We start from the raw sequence: 20176 nt of genomic DNA on the forward strand, positions 1-20176 counted from the left end.
ACCTGGTGGGGCTTCCACTACCTGCAAAACAGCTTAAAGATATTGTTCTGTGTATCCCTTGAGGGGCAACCGGGCCCCTGCCCCAAGGCTGCACTATTGTTTCTTTTGACTGTTCCTTTGTCTTCGCATCCTCTCCCTTCCCTAATTAGCAACTGTTTGAACCTGCTAGTTGGAACTCAGGGAAGGTCATGGAGGATGAATGAAGCCTATTTCCTGTAATCAAGAAATGGGGGACACAGAAAGGATTTTGTGCCCAGGAGCCCCAGAGGGTCCTGCTCAGTGTCAGCCAGTCCCATGTCTGTCTGGGATGACCTGCCCATTTTAATTACTGAGTGTCTTGCTAAGTACCTTATAGCAAGCTCAGCCGAGTTGGCCTTGCATGCCAGCCTTGAATGAACATGGACAGCATGGCATCATCTGTGAAAGCCCCTGTGGCCAGATCTTAAAGCAAAGATAGTTTAAGTGGGGATTCATCAGAGGTATCTAAGGAGTGTTCAATTTGTTAAGGGGCATTAGAGAGATATACAAATATGACTTGGCCAGGTTCCTCACTGGAAGTGAACTGATTCTTAATGGTTCCTGGACTTAGGAAGACTTTTAAGCAGCTTGTGACAGTTAAAATTACCCTTTGCTTAACTCTGTCAAAGATTATTGCTCAATTTTGGAATTTATGTGAGTGACACTAATAATGACAACAGGAAAAACCCCACAGTGTTAATAATGACAATGATATTGATGTTGATGGGTATTCATTGTATGCCAGATATTGTGAAGCACTTTACTTCTGTTATCCTGGGGTTGAGATGTGGAAAATGAGAGAATGGGAATTAAAATATTGGAAAAGAACAATAACCTTGAAGCCAAAAGAACTAGGAATTTTTTTCCCCCTAATTTTAGTATTTACTTACCGGGTGAACTTGGTCAAGTAGTTTTTCTGGAGCTCCTTATTTGTAAAATGGAAATATAAATACCCACATTAAAGGGTCATTAAAGACTAAGTTAGTTCATGAATGTTGAAAGGGCTTCTTAGCAGAGACCAGCACATAATATGTACATCATTACTGTTGAGTTGAATCATAGATGATAGGAACAGAAATACAAGTAGATGAGAACTAATTAGAAATGGAGATGAATCAAGACAGTTTAGGGCAAGCAATGGGCTAGTCTCCTTTTGTAAGTCATTTATAGGTGATATTTTGTCATTATCATTTTCTTTTCTTTTTTTTAAATTTGTTTCTGCTTTATAACAAAAGTGAATCAGTTATACATATACATATGTTCCCATATCCCTTCCCTCTTGCGTCTCCCTCCCTCCCACCCTCCCTATCCTACCCCTCCAGGCGGTGACAAAGCACTGAGCTGATCTCCCGGTGCGATGCGGCTGCTTCCCACTAGCTATCTACCTTACGTTTGGTAGTGTATATATGTCCATGCCTCTCTCTCGCTTTGTCACAGCTTACCCTTCCCCCTCCCCATATCCTCAAGTCCATTCTCAAGTAGGTCTGTGTCTTTATTCCTGTTTTACCCCTAGGTTCTTCATGACATTTTTTTCCCTAAATTCCATATATATGTGTTAGCATATGGTATTTGTCTTTCTCTTTCTGACTTACTTCACTCTGTATGACAGACTCTAGGTCTATCCACCTCATCACAAATAGCTCAATTTCATTTCTTTTTATGGCTGAGTAATATTCCATTGTATATATGTGCCACATCTTCTTTATCCACGCGTCCGATGATGGACACTTAGGTTGTTTCCATCTCCAGGCTATTGTAAATAGAGCTGCAATGAACATTTTCGTACATGTCTCTTTTTGAATTATGGTTCTCTCAGGATATATGCCCAGTAGTGGGATTGCTGGGTCGTATGGTAGTTCTATTTGTAGTTTTTTAAGGAACCTCCATACTGTTCTCCATAGTGGCTGTACCAATTCACATTCCCAGCAGCAGTGCAAGAGTGTTCCCTTTTCTCCACACCCTCTCCAGCATTTATTGTTTCTAGATTTTTTGATGATGGCCATTCTGACTGGAGTGAGATGATATCTCATTGTAGTTTTGATTTGCATTTCTCTAATGATTAATGATGTTGAGCATTCTTTCATGTGTTTGTTGGCAATCTGTATATCTTCTTTGGAGAAATGTCTATTTAGGTCTTCTGCCCATTTTTGGATTGGGTTTGTTTTTTTGCTATTGAGCTGCATGAGCTGCTTATAAATTTTGGAGATTAATCCTTTGTCAGTTGCTTCATTTGCAAATATTTTCTCCCATTCTGAGGGTTGTCTTTTGGTCTTGTTTATGGTTTCCTTTGCTGTGCAAAAGCTTTGAAGTTTCATTAGGTCCCATTTGTTTATTTTTGTTTTTATTTCCATTTCTCTAGGAGGTGGGTCCAAAAGGTTCTTGCTGTGATTTATGTCATAGAGTGTTCTGCCTATGTTTTCCTCTAAGAGTTTGATAGTTTCTGGCCTTACATTTAGGTCTTTAATCCATTTTGAGCTTATTTTTGTGTATGGTGTTAGGGAGTGATCTAATATCATTCTTTTACATGTACCTGTCCAGTTTTCCCAGCACCACTTATTGAAGAGACTGTCCTTTCTCCACTGTACATTCCTGCCTCCTTTATCAAAGATAAGGTGACCATATGTGCGTGGGTTTCTCTCTGGGCTTTCTATCCTGTTCCATTGATCTATCTTTCTGTTTTTGTGCCAGTACCATACTGTCTTGACTACTGTAGCTTTGTAGTATAGTCTGAAGTCAGGGAGCCTGATTCCTCCACCTCCGTATTTCGTTCTCAAGATTGCTTTGGCTATTTGATGTGTTTTGTGTTTCCAAACAAATTTTGAAATTTTTTGTTCTAGTTCTGTGAAAAATGCCATGGTAGTTTGATAGGGATTGCATTGAATCTGTAGATTGCTTTGGGTAGTAGAGTCATTTTCACAATATTGATTCTTCCAATCCAGGAACATGGTATATCTCTCCATCTATTTGTATCAACTTTAATTTCTTTCATCAGTGTCTTATAATTTTCTGCATACAGGTCTTTTGTCTCCTTAGGTAGGTTTATTCCTAGATATTTTATTCTTTTTGTTGCAGTGGTAAATGGAGTGTTTTCTTGATTTCACTTTCAGATTTTTCATCATTAGTGTATAGGAATGCCAGAGAATGTGCATTAATTTTGTATCCTGCTACTTTACCAAATTCATTGATTAGCTCTAGTAGTTTTCTGCTAGCATCTTTAGGATGCTCTATGTTTAGTATCATGTCATCTGCAAACAGTGACAGCTTTACTTCTTCTTCTCTAATTTGGATTCCTTTTATTTCCTTTTCTTCTCTGATTGCTGTGGCTAAAACTTCCAAAACTATGTTGAATAACAGAGGTGAGAGTGGGCAACCTTGTCTTGTTCCTTATCTTAGTGGAAATGTGTTCAGTTTTTCACCATTGAGAATGACGTTGGCTGTGGGTTTGTCATATATGGCCTTTATTATGTTGAGGAAAGTTCCCTCTATGCCAACTTTCTGCAGGGTTTTTATCATAAATGGGTGTTGAATTTTGTCGAAAGCTTTCTCTGCATCTATTGAGATGATCATATGGTTTTTCTCCTTCAGTTTGTTAATATGGTGGATCACGTTGATTGATTTGCATATATGGAAGAATCCTTGCATTCCTGGAATAAACCCCACTTGATCATGGTGTATGATCCTTTTAATGTGCTGTTGGATTCTGTTTGCTAGTATTTTGTTGAGGATTTTTGCATCTATGTTCATCAGTGATATTGGCCTGTAGTTTTCTTTCTTTGTGATATCCTTGTTTGGTTTTGGTATCAAGGTGATGGTGGCCTCATAGAATGAGTTTGGGAGTGTTCCTTCCTCTGCTCTATTTTGGAAGAGTTTGAGAAGGATAGGTGTTAACTCTTCTCTAAATGTTTGATAGAATTCGCCTGTGAAGCCATCTGGTCCTGGGCTTTTGTTTGTTGGAAGATTTTTAATCACAGTTTCAATTTCAGTGTTTGTGATTGGTCTGTTCATATTTTCTATTTCTTCCTGATTCAGTCTCGGCAGGTTGTGCATTCCTAAGAATTTGTCCATTTCTCCCAGGTTGTCCAATTTATTGGCATAGAGTTGCTTGTAGTAATCTCTCCTGATCTTTTGTATTTCTGCAGAGTCAGTTGTTACTTCTCCTTTTTCATTTTTAATTCTATTGATTTGAGTCTTTTCCCTTTTTTTCTTGATGAGTCTGGCTAATGGTTTATCAATTTTGTTTATCTTCTCAAAGAAACAGCTTTTAATTTTATTGATCTTTGCTATCGTTTCCTTCATTTCTTTTTCATTTATTTCTGATCTGATCTTTATGATTTCTTTCCTTCTGCTATCTTTGCGGGTTTTTTGTTCTTCTTTCTCTAATTGCTTTAGGTGCAAGGTCAGGTTGTTTACTCGAGATGTTTCCTGTTTCTTAAGGGTGGGATTGTATTGCTATAAACTTCCCTCTTAGAACTGCTTTTGCTGCATCCCATAGGCTTTGGGTCGTCGTATCTCCATTGTCATTTGTTCCTAGGTATTTTTTTAAATTTCCTCTTTGATTTCTTCAGTGATCACTTCGTTATTAAGTAGTGTATGTTTAGCCTCCATGTGTTTGTATTTTTTACAGATCTTTTCCTGTAATTGATATCTAGTCTCATAGCGTTGTGGTCGGAAAAGATACTTGATAAAATTTCAATTTTCTTAAATTTACCATGGCTTGATTTGTGACCCAAGATATGATCTATCCTGGAGAATGTTCCATGAGCACTTGAGAAAAATGTGTATTCTGTTGTTTTTGGATGGAATGTCCTAGAAATATCAATTAAGTCCATCTTGTTTAATGTGTCATTTAAAGCTTGTGTTTCCTTATTTATTTTCATTTTGGATGATCTGTCCATTGGTGAAAGTGGGGTGCTGAAGTCCCCTACTATGATTGTGTTACTGTCGATTTCCCCTTTTATGGCTGTTAGCATTTGCCTTATGTATTGAGGTGCTCCTATGTTGGGTGCATAAATATTTACAATAGTTATATCTTCTTTTTGGATCGATCCCTTGATCATTATGTAGTGTCCTTCTTTGTCTCTTGTAATAGTCCTTATTTTAGGGCTTCCCTGGTGGCGCAGTGGTTGAGAGTCCGCCTGCAGGTGCAGGGGACACAGGTTCGTGCCCCAGTCTGGGAAGATCCCACATGCCGCGGAGCGGCTGGGCCCGTGAGCTATGGCCGCTGAGCCTGTGCGTCCGGGGCCTGTGCTCCGCAATGGGAGAAGCCACAACAGTGAGAGGCCCGCGTACAGCAAAAAAAAAAAAAAAAAAAAAAAAAAAAGAAAAAAAGTCCTTATTTTAAAGGCTATTTTGTCTCATATGAGAATTGCTACTCCAGCTTTCTTTTGATTTCCATTTGCTTGGAATATCTTTTTCCATCCCCTTACTTTCAGTCTGTATGTGTCTCTAGGTCTGAAGTGGGTCTCTTGTAGACAGCATATATATGGGTCTTGTTTTTTTATCCATTCAGCCAATCTGTGTCTTTTGGTGGGAGCATTTAGTCCATTTACATTTAAGGTAATTATTGATATGTATGTTCCTATTCCCATTTTCTTAATTGTTTTGGGTTCGTTATTGTAGGTGTTTTCCTTCTGTTGTGTTTCTTGCCTAGAGAAGTTCCTTTAGCATTTGCTGTAAAGCTGGTTTGGTGGTGCTGAACTCTCTCAGCTTTTGCTTGTCTGTAAAGGTTTTAATTTCTCCATCAAATCTGAATGAGATCCTTGCTGGGTAGAGTAATCTTGGTTGCAGGTTTTTCTCCTTCATCACTTTAAATATGTCCTGCCACTCCCGTCTGGCTTGTAGAGTTTCTGCTGAAAGATCAGCTGTTAATGTGATGGGGATTCCCTTGTGTGTTATTTGTTGTTTTTCCCTTGCTGCTTTTAATATAGTTTCTTTGTGTTTAATTTTTGACAGTTTGATTAATATGTGTCTTGGAGTATTTCTCCTTGGATTTATTCTGTATGGGACTCTGTGCCTCCTGGACTTGATTACCTATTTCCTTTCCCATATTAGGGAAGTTTTCAACTATAATCTCTTCAAATATTTTCTCAGTCCCTTTCTTTTTCTCTTCTTCTTCTGGAACCCCTATAATTCGAATGTTGGTGCATTTAATGTTGTCCCAGAGGTCTCTGAGACTGTCCTCAGTTCTTTTCATTCTTTTTTCTTTATTCTGCTCTGCAGCAGTTATTTCCACTACTTTATCTTCCAGGTCACTTATCCGTTCTTCTGCCTCAGTTATTCTTCTGTTGATCCCATCTAGAGTATTTTTAATTTCATTTATTGTGTTGCTCATCGTTGCTTGATTCATCTTTAGTTCTTCTAGGTCCTTGTTAACTGTTTCTTGCATTTTGTCTATTCTATTTCCAAGATTTTGGATCATCTTTACTATCAGTATTCTGAATTCTTTTTCAGGTAGACTGCCTATTTCCTCTTCATTTGTTAGGTCTGGTTGGTTTTTATCTTGCTCCTTCACCTGCTGTGTGTTTTTCTGTCTTCTCATTTTGCTTATGTTACTGTGTTTGGGGTCTCCTTTTTGCAGGCTGCAGGTTCATAGTTCCCGTTGTTTTTGGTGTCTGTCGCCAGTGGCTAAAGTCGTTTCAGTGGGTTGTGTAGGCTTTCTGTTGGAGGGGACTAGTGCCTGTGTTCTGGTGGATAAGGCTGGATGTTGTCTTTCTGGTGAACAGGTCCACGTCTGGTGCTGTGTTTTGGGGTGTCTGTGGCCTTATTATGATTTTAGGCAGCCTCTCTGCTAATGGGTGGGGTTGTGTTCCTGTCTTGCTAGGTGTTTGGCATAGGGTGTCCAGCACTGTAGCTTGCTGGTTGTTGAGTGAAGCTGGGTGCTGTTGTTGAGATGGAGATCTCTGGGAGATTTTCGCCGTTGGGTATTATGTGGAGCTGGGAGGTCTCTATCATTTTCTTTTCCCGTCCATTTTATAAGATGAGAACTGGTGAGGGGACCTCACTGTTGGAGATCAGAGAATTGTAGTAAATACTAAACTCTTTGTTAATAAATGACTAGAGTACGAGAGAGGACTCGGAATGAACAGAGCTCTCAGTGGATCTACTAGGCAGTTTCCTTGCAATCACCCTACAACCAGTGTCCTGGTTTTCTCAGACCCATGTGTCCATATTGCTTCCAACGCCACACTATAGGGAAGTGGCCCCCAAGGACTTGCAAAGCTCAAATCAGAATTTCAATTGTGAAACCGCAGGCTTCAAAATGACTTATTCTTGTTACAATGTATGAAATGATCAGTAAATACATATTTTAACTTTACCGAGTTTAAATACTCTTACATATCTTACTTGATGTCAGATTTTGTGAAGTGTGTGCTGTTATCTGAATTTACAAAGGTCAGTCAGATGGCAGTGGAGAATAGAATTAGATATATTTAAAAATCTTCTTCGTACATCTCTAGCTCAGATAACACTGCCTTTTTCAAAGAGCTTTGGGCTTTTTTCCCCTTTCAAATGAGACTTTAATGAGTATCATGTGGATAAACTCTTTGCAGAGGTTTGAAAAGATCCAGAGAAAAACTGTTGTAGGAACAAGCAAACCATTTTGGAGAAAATCATAAGTCATTTGAATGTCTCCTCATCTCTCTGGTTGTGTCAGAACGTTTTGGCTGCATTTTCACCCCACAGGAATGTTTTCATCTCCATGGCTAGGTAAATAGAATGTGCGCAGAGTTGCTCGATTGCTATTCATGCCAGCACAGAGTAGCATGGAGTGACCTACTTCCAGCAGCATCCATAGAATGCTTCGCTGCTTTTCTTCAAGTCTGATTTACAAAACCACCCTCCGCTTTCCACTGCCCCTCCCCCCCCACCATCAAAGACAGCATACTATGGACTATACGAGTCATTATTTCTTTCTCTCATCACTCCTGCTTTGGGTATCAGTTTATTTCAGTCCATTGTAAACCTCTTCAGAAAACAGAGAAGTGGGTGGGTAAGCAGCTTTAAAGGAAGCTGACATTTCTGATTTTTAGAATATAGCTCTATAGAGGGATATCTGTGGGGCTGCAGAGAGAAATCAGGTGAAATTTTCTTATTTAGACTACCTTGTTCACATAAACACATAAAGTAAAAACTCATCGGAGACCCTATGTAGACATCTATAAGCGAGATGATGCTTTCTTATTGGGGACCGCTGATTGGAGTTTCCATAGGTCACTATCATGAGTTGCAATACAGCCAATCTATAAGTTGGCAGGCTGGACTAAGCTGGAAGCATCCCAAAGTCCAAGAGGAAAGTCTGATTTGGAAAAATCTTCCAGAGACTTTTATCCAATTGGCATGCAGAAACTTAGACTGTACCTGATTTGGAGCCTAACTAGAGCCAGTGTCACTGAATACCATGGTTAGAGCAGGGTGAGTGGTTCTTAGAGACCTTCTAGTCCCATCATTCGAAGATGAGAAAAGTGGGCTCCAGGGAAATGATAGCAGCCTCATTCTCTTGCCCTCCCACCCCAATCCAAAGCTCTCTTTAACCTGCCATTCCATTTCTTATCATTGGATCATTAATGATTTGAGGCTCTCTTCCTTTTGCCATTGAGAAGAAATGTCACCAAGCAGAGGAAATAGGAATTCAGTTATCCTTCTTCTGGTCACAAGTGGAAATTTCTATTCCAAATCTTAGAAAGTCAAAAAGGTTTGAATTACTTGGAAAAGGAACATCCTGTTCTTCTGTTGGGTGAGAGATTCTTGAAATCTTAAGCCATTTTGCTATTAAGTTTTGCTCACATAGTTGTGTGTGGTGGGCAGAAGGGTGAGAATGAGATGGTAAGTAGCAGCTCCACAGCCAACTGTGAGTTTAATAGAAGAACCACAAAGAGAGTTCCATTTCCAATTGGAATCTGAACATTTTCACAAACGAATTACCTAGCTGTACTATCTCCCATTTGGTTGTTCACTTAGCCACGCCTACATAGGCACAAACTTCAGGCAAGCCATTGGTGAGCTGGTGGACTTCAGGCTCAGCAGGGTGCCTTATTTTATGTGGCTGTCACCCTGTGATGTGGGATTGCATCACCAGAACTCCATACCAGATGGCAAGAGGTGTGGAGGCCCAACCAACTCAACCTATGGGACCTTGTTTCTCTGCCTAGTTTCCTGTCCTCACTTCTCCCGACTTTGTCCTTTCTCTCTGCATCCCTCTCCTTTGTCTGATTTTCATCTGTCCCTCATCTTTCTTCACAGATGGCCAGGACACTAATGCACTGCTTTCATTATGTTTATGGAACAAGTTGGGGTCTTTAGAGGCTGCTGTTCCAGAGACATTAAAGACTTGGGTCACGTTTGATACCAGAGTAAAGATTTACAGGATAATTAGTGATCCTCTACTGTTATTTACCCCTGACTTAAGCAGGTTGTTTTCTTGCAAAGGTGTTGAAAATTAATGCCACTTTTAATAGTTTTAGTTGGAAGACCATAATGAGACCATGTGGGAAACTAGACCTTACCATCAATATCTTTCAAACTCTGCGATGGAGATTCGGGGCGGGGAGTAAAAAAGAATGGAAGAAAAGAGGGTAATTCTATCACAGGCCTACCTTTGGTCACCTTAATGATAGTCACTGATGGACAAGACTCATTTGTTATTCTTAGTTTGGGATAATTAGCTTATCACTACTAAAGTTCTGTGCTTGATCCTTGTGCACAGGGAAACTCAGAATGACAGCTGAGATAGCATAGGGTGGATGGGTGGCTAGATTCTACTTTTAGAGATGTTCCCTTTCCCTTGTAATTATTTCATAAAGAATATGAGGCTTTTCACAATACCACACTTAATAGGATTGAAAAAACAACCAAGCAAAACTAATAACCCATAGACATTCCCCCTCCAATCCCCTAATGGCAGGGAATTTCATGGTTGTGCATTTTATTTGTCTTCCAATTGATCCAGTTCTTTTCTAAATCTGCTCTGGGGAACCCCCTCAGAAGCCATATTAGATTGGTTTGGAGGAAGGGTTTTGAAGATTAACAATGAGTTTGAAAATCCTGATCTAAGCAGGGTCTTCTAATAGTCAGCAATGGCCATCAAGGGGTGTCACCCTCAATCTTGAAAGACTGCAGGGTCAGTTCATCAGGTGCCCTCAACATGAGGCTAAGAATTGACAAGTTAATGCTTCCTTCCGACTTGACCTCAACACCTGGGCCACCTCATTACTACACAACTGGATTTAGCTTGAAACTCAGCCTTGCCAGGAGTGGGAATGGGGCCCAGAATGCCAGGACTAACCTAAGCTACTCTCAGTTCTTCAATGAATTAAAGGATCTTTGAGAATTTCCCTAGTTCAAATCCACATTTGACTTTATTTTTTTTTATTTTTACATCTTTATTGGAATATAATTGCTTTACAATGGTGTGTTAGTTTCTGCTTTAAAACAAAGTGACTCGGTTATACATATACATCTGTTCCCATATCTCTTCCCTCTTGCGTCTCCCTCCCTCCCTCCCACCCTCCCTATCCCACCCCTCTAGGTGGTCACAAAGCACCGAGCTGATCTCCCTGTGCTATGCGGCTGCTTCCCACTAGCTATCTATTTTATGTTTGGTAGAAAGAGAAAGACAAATACCGTATGCTAACACATATATATGGAATTTAAGAAAAAAAAATGTCATGAAGAACCTAGGGGTAAGACAGGAATAAAGACACAGACCTACTAGAGAATGGACTTGAGGATATGGGGAGGGGGGAGGGTAAGCTGTGACAAAGCGAGAGAGTGGCATGGACATATATACACATTTGACTTTAAATTGCCAGATTCTTTGAAAGAAGACATCATGTATCTGGTCCTCAGTGAAGTTGTCCTTTGGGGAAATTCTGATTCTGATACGATGTGTCTTAGCAGGTCAGTTTCAGGGACTCTCAGCATGCGGGGTTGCCTAAAGAAGGACCAGGGATTTTTGTAGCAAGTTTTGGGTGTCCTGAGCTAACCCCACAAAAAGACAGTGCTGCCAGCTCACAGCACACAAGCTAACAGAACAATGACGGAGGCCAACTTAAAAGTGATTTCATCTCACTCTCCTTCTCTCTGCCTTTCCCCATCCCAGGTTATTCTGCAGTGTGACCTTCCCTGCCCAAGGTCCCATCTTCCTGGTTCTCTATTGCGTCCACAAGTTCCAAGGTTTCTTTCTTAGAATCCACATATCTGTATCAGCATGAATAAGAACCTTTCTCACTAGCCTGAGGTCCAGTCTGAAGATGGGCCTGGCCTCTAAAGACTCTAATCGAATCATCTCTAACCTGTCCACTCTGTGCTCAGAGGGAGGGAAGAGGTAGAGTGCAGGTTAGACTGGAGTGAGGATTTGACCCTGTTTGGTACATTGAAATCACTGCCTTTCTAGGTGGTCACGTGAAGCACACCCTTTGGATTTAGAATTGTGGAATGGCAAGTTACAAAAGGATCTTAAAATTCATCAATACAGCTCCTCTGTATACAGACGAGAAGATTCAAAGCCAGGCATCCCCTTCAAGGTTACTCTAGACCGAGGTCTCCTGAGTTTTAGTTTAGTATTGTGGTCCCTGCAGAATATAGGATCAGAGTTACATTGGGACTGTGATTGAGTCTTGTCTGTCTGCTACTCTTTCTGGGTCCTCTTCATCTTTCTACTCATGGCTTTATTCATTCCTCTGCTTAATAAAACCATGGATGACTTTCCATTAGCTCTGAACTCCTTAAAACTGGCATTCACAACTTTCACAGTTGACACCAATCTGGATTTTCAGCCCAGTCCTCTACTACTCATCTCCATATCCTCACCCTGCAGCATAACCAGACCTCCCGCAACTCTGCAAACATGCATCATCCTGCTGTTCCTTACACACTTACACACACTGTTCTCTTCATCTCGAATTGCCCTCCAACATTTCTTCCCATTTTATCCCTTTCCAAGGGTATATGCCCAGCCAAGTATCACCCTCTCACCTAGCACTGCCATTACGGTTTAGCGTACTTATTCATGGCTCTGTCTTCAGTTTCTCACTAAACCAAAAGCTCCTTGAGAGTAGAAACCATGCAGCACAACTTGCTAAATGTGGCAAATAGAGTGTGCTCCAAGGATCTTTGTGTATTCAAGAATAAATGGCTGGGACTTCCCTGGTGGTCCAGTGGTTAAGAATCCACCTTCCAATGCAGGGGATGCAGGTTTGATCCCTGGTTGGGGAACTAAGATCCCACGTGCGGCGGGGCAACTAAGCCCGCACCACAACTACTGAGCATGCGAGCCGCAACTAGAGAGCCTGTGTGCTGCAACTACAGAGCCCACATGCCCTGGAGCCTGCATGACACAACTAGAGAGAAGCCAGCACGCTGCAACAAAGAGCCTGCGCGCTGCAGCGAAAGATCCTGCATGCCGCAAAGACGATCCCGTGTGCCACAACTAAGACCTGACGCAGCCAACTATAAAATAAATAAATAACTACTTTAAAAAGGAGTTCTCATTACAAGGGAAAAAACATATATTAAAAAAAAAAGAATGAATGGCACCCTGGTTTCTGTAAATTTCGGGCATTCCAGAATTTTGGAGGTGCTGAGATCTGTGAGGTTAACAGAGCGTAAGAATGGGACAAATGGAATGCTAAAAATAAAGGCAGCCTTACCTTTCTGGAGATCTCAGCCCCACAGTGTGACGATGGCTGTGGTGCTCATGCCACCTGTGGTATATTGGGATCAGACTGTGCAGGCTCCTGTTGGCACTTGTTTTATTCAGTACACTGGCAAAGGCTCTGTTTGAGCCTCATCCGCAGCCCTCAGGAGGTCTTGGACTAAAGTAACTTATTTGATCACCTCCCATATTTGCTCCTTGGGAGTCCCAGGTCAGGCTTGCCTTGGTAAAGCAATTTCTGAGCATTTATTCTTCTTGAGCTCTTCTGCTGACATCCAGACCAACATGATTACACTGATGTTCCAAGCTCTGATCTCAGCCCCACTGCAATGAAATTCACAAGACATTTACTGTGCTCTGCGTGATTTTTCATTGGTTGACCCAGGCCAGATATAGCATAAGTAAGTAAGTTCCTGGTTTAGCATTTTAGCTCTCCTGTGTCAGATCTTGCCAGGAGAGGGGGAAAAAAGCCAAGGAGGAAACTATCGTTCTGTAATTATCTTCAATCTAAAAAGTGACAGGCACGCTCCCTGGCAGGTATGGCACCCTCCTTCCTTCACCCTTTCCCGTCTATGATGATTCTGGTCCGGGCAGAATCAGGATATCATTTTCCAAAGGAATTTGGAATGAATAACCCATAGGTAGGTTCAGGGGGCTGGGCTGGAAGCCAAGGCTAGAGATTCTGTGCACTCAGCCCATCTCCCCATATACCCCCACTGCACCCTTTCTTTCCTTGGTACCATCACTCCTAGAACCTTGGGGCAGGAGTCCTTCCTTCTCAACAACAGTCTGGGCTGCCAGTGGGTACAGGGTTTCTTCTGGGGCTGATTAAAAGGTTCTGGGGGCTTTCCTGGTGGCACAGTGGTTGAGAGTCCGCCTGCCGATGCAGGGGACACGGGTTCGTGCCCCGGTCCGGGAAGATCCCACATGCCGCGGAGCGGCTGGGCCTGTGAGCCATGGCCGCTGAGCCTGCGTGTCCAGAGCCTGTGCTCCGCCACGGGAGAGGCCACAACAGTGAGAGGCCCGCGTACGGCAAAAAAAAAAAAAAAAAAAAAAGGTTCTGGAATTAGAATGGTGATGGTTGCACAACTTTGTGAATCTACTAAAAACCACTGAATTGTATATATTGAAAGGGTGAATTTTATGGTATGTGAATTATATTTCAGTTGTAAAAGAACTCATGGAATACTAAGGCTTTGTGCAAAAAATTTAAATACTGCGGCACAAAAATTCCTGAAAGACCCCATGGGCTTTCAACTCGATTGCTTCCTCTCTTGATGCATGTTCGAAGGTCATGTCCTCTGATGCCTGTGTTGGAGGTGGAAGGGATCTGATAGAAATTCATTCATCTGTCTTAGTCCCTGTTCTGTGTCAGGCTGGGGTGACTTTGGTCTGGGTATTTACACATCTCTGCTTCCACAGTTAAAACTGGGGTCATGAGCCTGACCTCCTCGATGAGGCTCTCCTGGGAAATAAAAAGCCAGTTTATTGAGTGCTTTAGAGGTATGAGGTGCTGGATTCCTCTTGAATAGTTACAGGAAGGGCTAAAGTGGGACCTGACACGTGTGGAATAGAGCAGGTGCAGGCAAGAGGCTGGACGTGTGTTGCTCTAGGTGATTTAATTGTGCCATTAGGTGCTCTATTAGGAGCTGTCGCTGCTTGTGATTTTTATGCCTGTGATGAGAAGGGGATGGAGTTTGGTTTCTACTGTAATGTCAGGAAATGGACTTGGGAGAGAAGGGTGTGTTTCCCAGGAAGAATCTTCCCGGTGCTTTGATGTGGAGGCTTGATGAGTGGTTAGAAAGAGTGAGTGCTGTCCAGTGGGGTTTGTGATTGCAGGACTTGTGGTGAAGCGTCATGCGGCAGCCACGGGTCTATGCAGGCACCCTTGGAGGTGCACCGAAGGGTTTCTGTTCACCTGGAAATCTGTAAAGACCCCTTAAGGAAAGGTGAACTTGGGAAGCTTTTGTCACTGCCTCACTTAACAAATGGAGCTGTGCCTGGGGAAAACCAGGACCAGGCTGCGGGGGAGCCTTTTGCATACCCTCTGCCCACCGCAGCTTCCTAGATGCTTGTGCCGGTCACTTCCAGAGCATGGACAGCTTACCAACCCAACAGGATGACTAAGTCCTTCAGGCAACTGGGGAGAGAGGCTAAGAACGAAGGGGACTCTGAGCACCTTGTTTTTGCTGCACCCTCGTCCTCCTGCACCCTCCAAAGTTTATTCTCCTCCCTGGAGGAGAGGTAGGATGGTAGGATGAGCTAGCGAATCATCATAGGCTGATGACCTGTGGCTCATGAATCCTTCTCACTGACCTACCCTGAGAGGACCAGCCAATATTCTTCATCTTCCTCGTCCTCCTCCTTATTCTCCTATCAATGTCTGAATGTCCGTTCCCCACTTCTCTATCTATGATAGGAAGTCCACTCACACTTCAAGGCCCCAAACTAAAGTATCTTCTTCTTCTGGCAATGCTACTTTCCTCCCATCTTCCACCCTCTACCCAAGCAAGATTACTCCTTCCTTCTTCTGTTTCCACAAAACTTTTATGCATGTGGTGTAACACTTTACACATTCATTCACAGTGGGTGGCTTTGGAGAACTTGTTGAGAGCCTCATTTAGATTAGTCTCTCAGTGCCTAGAACAGTGCCTGGTGCGTACATAATACATGCCCAATGTGTGTCTGTTAAATAAATTAATGAATAACTATATAAGTAAATAAATACAGCAGAACATCATTTGTACACTCCCACAAAGAATGAAAGATATTTATAAACTCTATAAATATTTAAAATTGCTTTCCTCTTTATGATTGTGGGAACTTGATGAGAATACTATTCTAAACGGATCTTACTGTATCTTCTTTACGTGTATTGAATTGTTTAGTCAAAGGTGATAAATTTTGGGAGAAGAAGCCATGCCTTTCAAAAAAAAATGAAATTTTACAAAGCGATGCTTTGCCAAAGTATGTTCAGCAGAATATTAATTTCTGAGGATGATGATAGTTTTTAAGGAAAAAATGGTCTTAGGGCCAAATGAAGCTCAAGAAAGCTGGATTAATCAGGTTCTTTCTGTTGTGGGATGTCTCAAGGTTTTGATCTGATATTGCTTAGGAATTTTAGAGAAAGGGACACATAACAGTATACTTCTGCAGCACTGCTGAACACCTACAGTATGAAGTACATAGTAGGTTTTGGTATATTGGTATTTATTTGCTGATGATATTTCAGTGCCTGGGTCTAGAGCTCTGAAAGCAGGTGAGTGCTTATGTCTGTGGTAAGAGCCTGCTTCTTCACAGCCCTCTCATGTATGCCATGCAAAATGCTCTGCAAAAATGAAGAGAAAAATTAAAGGGAATTAAAACATTACTTTACCTGCCAAAGCAAGTATCAGACATCTCCAGTGGACTATGCAGCAAATGATGGTGGTTTTAGAAATAACCTGCCAGCTCCAGTGGCTCTGCAGTAACCTCCCAGGACTCTCCTATAAGTGCCAGTTCCCTGCACCATAATTACCAACTCTCTCCTGGGCAGATTCACTAGTGTCTTAGAGTAATTTCTAGGGAACTCACACTTTCAAATTTACAAGAGGCAAAGAATCTTCTATTTACCTCAAGAGGTCATCAGAGTATTCAAACTGTGCTAAGTAAAGGATGCTATTGATCATAGAAATATGGGGAAGAACTTGAATTTTTACCTTTGTATTTTTCTCAGTGGGTGAGAGGCTGGGCCACTAGTTTATGGTGCAAAGACTGATGGGGGGGATAATTCTCTTCTTCTCAGGGCCTCTTCCCTTTCTTGAGATTTGGAGCAGCAGTAAGCCTGACTTAACTATAGTTAGAAACCCTTTGTTGTCTTCATCTGACACTGGCTAATTGGTACCAATGTCTAGGAGGGAGATGAAAAGGAGATTTGGACTGGTCCAGTTGGAATTCTGACCTGTGCCTTTGGTGTTTGTCTTCTAGAGATCTCAGGGAACACGGAGGACATCCCTCTGGTGCGCTGGAGGCAGCAGTGGCTGGAGAATGGTACTTTACTTTTTCACATCCACCACCAAGATGGTGCCCCGAGCCTCCCTGGACAAGACCCAACCGAAGAACCCCAGCATGAGTCGGCAGAAGAGGAGCTGAGAATCCTCCACATCTCAGTCATGGTAAAAGCAGCACAACCGTAGCCTCTCAGGCTATGGCTTGTATTTCCTTGACATTAAGAGTCTGGGTGCCGTAGACATAGCTCTGTAGGACGCAGTTCCACAGTCTGATCGTTGATCTTGTTCATAAGTACATTTCCCATTTATGGGAAATATCTCCACCTGTGGTGTAAGTAAAAATTGCAGTTATTTCTGTGCCACCATTACCTGACGGTTCTAAGAACATTCCTAGACGGGGAGTAACTTCTACAAACCAGAGACAGTGTCAGATGGGGGTAGTGGATTGTCTTAGAAAAGAATTATTCAATTAGATCAGAATATCTTATAACAGTTTCTCCATAAATGTTTGCTGAGGGACTGAATTACCAAGCTGCTTGCTGCTACTGAGCCCCCTTCTCCTAGATGGGAGAAAATCAGTCCTGGCTTTCTCTCCTCTTACAATGAAGGGTGTGCCGATTGATACTTGCCTTTCTCTCTAGCCCATCTCAGAAACATCACCATCAACATCCCTTCTAAGATATCCCCTCTGAAAATTAGAGAATTTTCCCTAAAATCCTAGGAACTTGTGTTTTAGAATCTCCCTGGAAAGTAAGTGCTACAGTGGCAGGCAGGGGTTTTGTTTGGTATTGTTTTGCTCATTGGTGGATCTTCCACACCTAGAATAATGCATTCACATAGTTACTGCTTAATTATAATTATTTGTGGAATAAATGAATGCATTTCCCAGTAGAAATGGAACATGCCTGATTCACTTGGTATTTTTATTAGTAAAATCAGTACCTCACCTGCTCCTAGGGTAGCTTGAAAGCTGATTGAGACTTGACTGATTATCTGCGGACTATATGTATGGGAGGGGATGGGCTCTTTCACTGTTACGAAATTCAACAGAGAACCAAACGAGGTCTTGATCTAAACTTTAACTAGTCTATTACTCGGGTACCATCACTATGTGCTGTTTAGTTTTGTGTATTAGATTGGGGAAAACTGAGCACATTTTAGATGTATTAAAATTTTCATTATCTAAATATTTGGCATGGAAAATATCCCTATAAAATCTCTGATAAAATCTCAGAATGCAAGCCTTCTATTTCTTCCTCAGCCAGTGTCTCCATGAATAACTGACTTGATAGATTACCTGTGTATGCACAGCTGCTCTACTTTGTTTAAACTATGTGGTTGAGAAAAGAGTCCTTGAATAGCAAATAGAAAAACTTCAGTGTCCAGATATGCCAGAAAGTGAGCAGGTAAATCAGATTACTGTGCCTCACATATACAAATTAATTGAGGTTTATAACATTAGGGTTAGAGTACTTGTACATCCTTAGTCAAAGACCACTGTTTCTTCTCTCAGGGAAGCTTGTCTTCTTCAATGTAGCTTGTAGTTTCCAGATTGTGGTGAGATAGGGCAGACCTGCAGAATCAGCCCTGGCATCGCTTGGGGTGACAGATGCAGGGGTCACATTGTTTTTGTCTTTATCATGTGGTCTGATTGAAAAGAAGGGTACAATGGTGGACTTTCCGCCAGCTATCCACATCCTCCCATCAATGTGGGAAGCGGTCATTGTGATGGATAGTTTTTGTTTTCTTCTGGTCCAAGACCATTTCAAAGGTCCAGTCTTCATAACACCACAAAAATGTTTAGGGTAAAGAGAACTGTAAAGAGATTCCCAGGAACTAACGTTGGGAGTGGCTGTGTCTGAAAGAAAGACCCTGAGTGTAAGAGGTTAAGGCAGGCGAGGTGTCAGATGGTATGTTTAGTGGGGGTTGGGGAAGTGGTGTGAGCATCTGTGGGAGGACATTCCAAAGATTGTCCTAGTTGCTACATGATATCTTCAGTGTAGCAGGGACCCCATCTTCTATATTCAGATGAGGTGCTCCAATAGATTCTCCAGAGAAGTGTGTGTGTATGCATGTGTGTGTGTGCGCATATTTGTGGGGATGGGTGGCTGATCAAGGATGCCAAAGAATCTGAGGAAATAGATGGTGTCCTCAAAACGTAATAACCCTTACAAGAAGCCCTACATTGCTACTGCTTTTCGTTGAGCCCCCCTGGGCAGGAATTAATGGAAAGTGGACACTGAACTGGAAAGAGAACAAAAATCAGCCTTAAACCTGGGACCCTTTGAGCTCTTTCCTTCATATGCTACTGGTTACCCATGGCAGACCAACAGTGATGTTCAGGTTTCCAAATAAAATGGGAGAGATGTCTCCTTCAGCTTGACTTTAGTTTATTCTATGTTATTTTCAACTAAGCTGGAGGGGGCAGAGGTTCAAAGGGCTTGAGTAAAGGGTCAGGGTGGGCAAGTCTGGTATTTGTCTCTGGCTTGCCCTCTTGGATGTGGATGGGTCCACATCTCCATGAAAAATTCAGGAAAGCCTATAGCTTCTGCAGGAGCACAGGGCCCCCAAGGTGAACTGAAGATATAAGTACTCCCTCCCGTCCTTGCCAAGATGGTGTGGTCAGTGGAGCCTCCTGCCGCCCCTCTCGCCATCCCGCCTTCCTCCATTTCCTACTGCATCCACCCTCAGACACTGTCTCTCCTATCCTTTACATTCTATTCTAGAAACAGTTTCAAAGTTTGAAGTTTTGTATCTGCCCTCAACTTAGAAATCAAGCCTGAAGGTATGCTCTTTGAAGATGTCGTTCCCAGAGTCTCTGATGGTTTCTTCTTAAGAGACTCAGGGATTGGTAGACTCTATCTGATACACTTTATGCCATATCTTTTGGAAGTAAGTAGGCAGCCATTTGAGTCATCTGGAATGACAACATTATAAATGTTAGAAGATAGCAAAATCCTTTGACTAGTAACAGTATTGGTCAGCGAAATGCACTTAAATGAAGTCTTATTACCCAAACCCTGTTAGTTATGAAATAACAATAGCAGGGCTATTTTTCATTAACTATAACAATCAATACTGATGCAGTTTTTAGTTGGATCCAAATAGCGTAATTCAAAAAAGAGAAAAGTTAAGGTTATCAAAACATGAATATACCCAACCATTTCTCTCTTGTTAAGAAAATGTATATTTAAAAGCTTAACTAATGATCCAAAATATTTCTGATATGTGCAGAGGGAATTAATGGTTCTGTGAACACCTTAAAGTTTACATTTCTTTCATTTTGTATTTACACTTTTCTCATCCATATAGCCTCAGGGCAGAGACTGCTGTTTATTTTTATATTTTGCATTTACTGTGTTTTATTTACACACAAAATGTCAATATAAGTAATGAGAGAATGAGATATAGAGGAAAACCCTTTTTTTGTATCCTTTTGACATTGTATGGATGAAAATTGGTAAGTTCTCTCTTACATTGTGCCCAGTATATATATACCATCAGCAAAATCGTGGGC

At 41.7% G+C, this 20176-nt stretch overlaps 1 protein-coding gene across 2 annotated transcripts in view; it reads left to right on the forward strand.

Annotated features, from left to right (window-relative positions):
• Positions 1-20176, forward strand: part of ASTN1 (astrotactin 1) — a gene marked incomplete at both ends in the record, with an annotated part of 326987 nt that overhangs the window by 112840 nt on the left and 193971 nt on the right. For both annotated transcript variants that reach the window (XM_082612742.1, XM_082612743.1), the window contains one exon: positions 16637-16824. In XM_082612742.1, coding sequence (XP_082468868.1) covers positions 16637-16824 — 188 coding nt within the window. The remainder of the gene's footprint in view (positions 1-16636; positions 16825-20176) is intronic.

This window comes from Mesoplodon mirus (assembly GCF_964341445.2).
Source record: "Mesoplodon mirus genome assembly, chromosome: 3".
NCBI lineage: Eukaryota > Metazoa > Chordata > Mammalia > Artiodactyla > Ziphiidae > Mesoplodon > Mesoplodon mirus.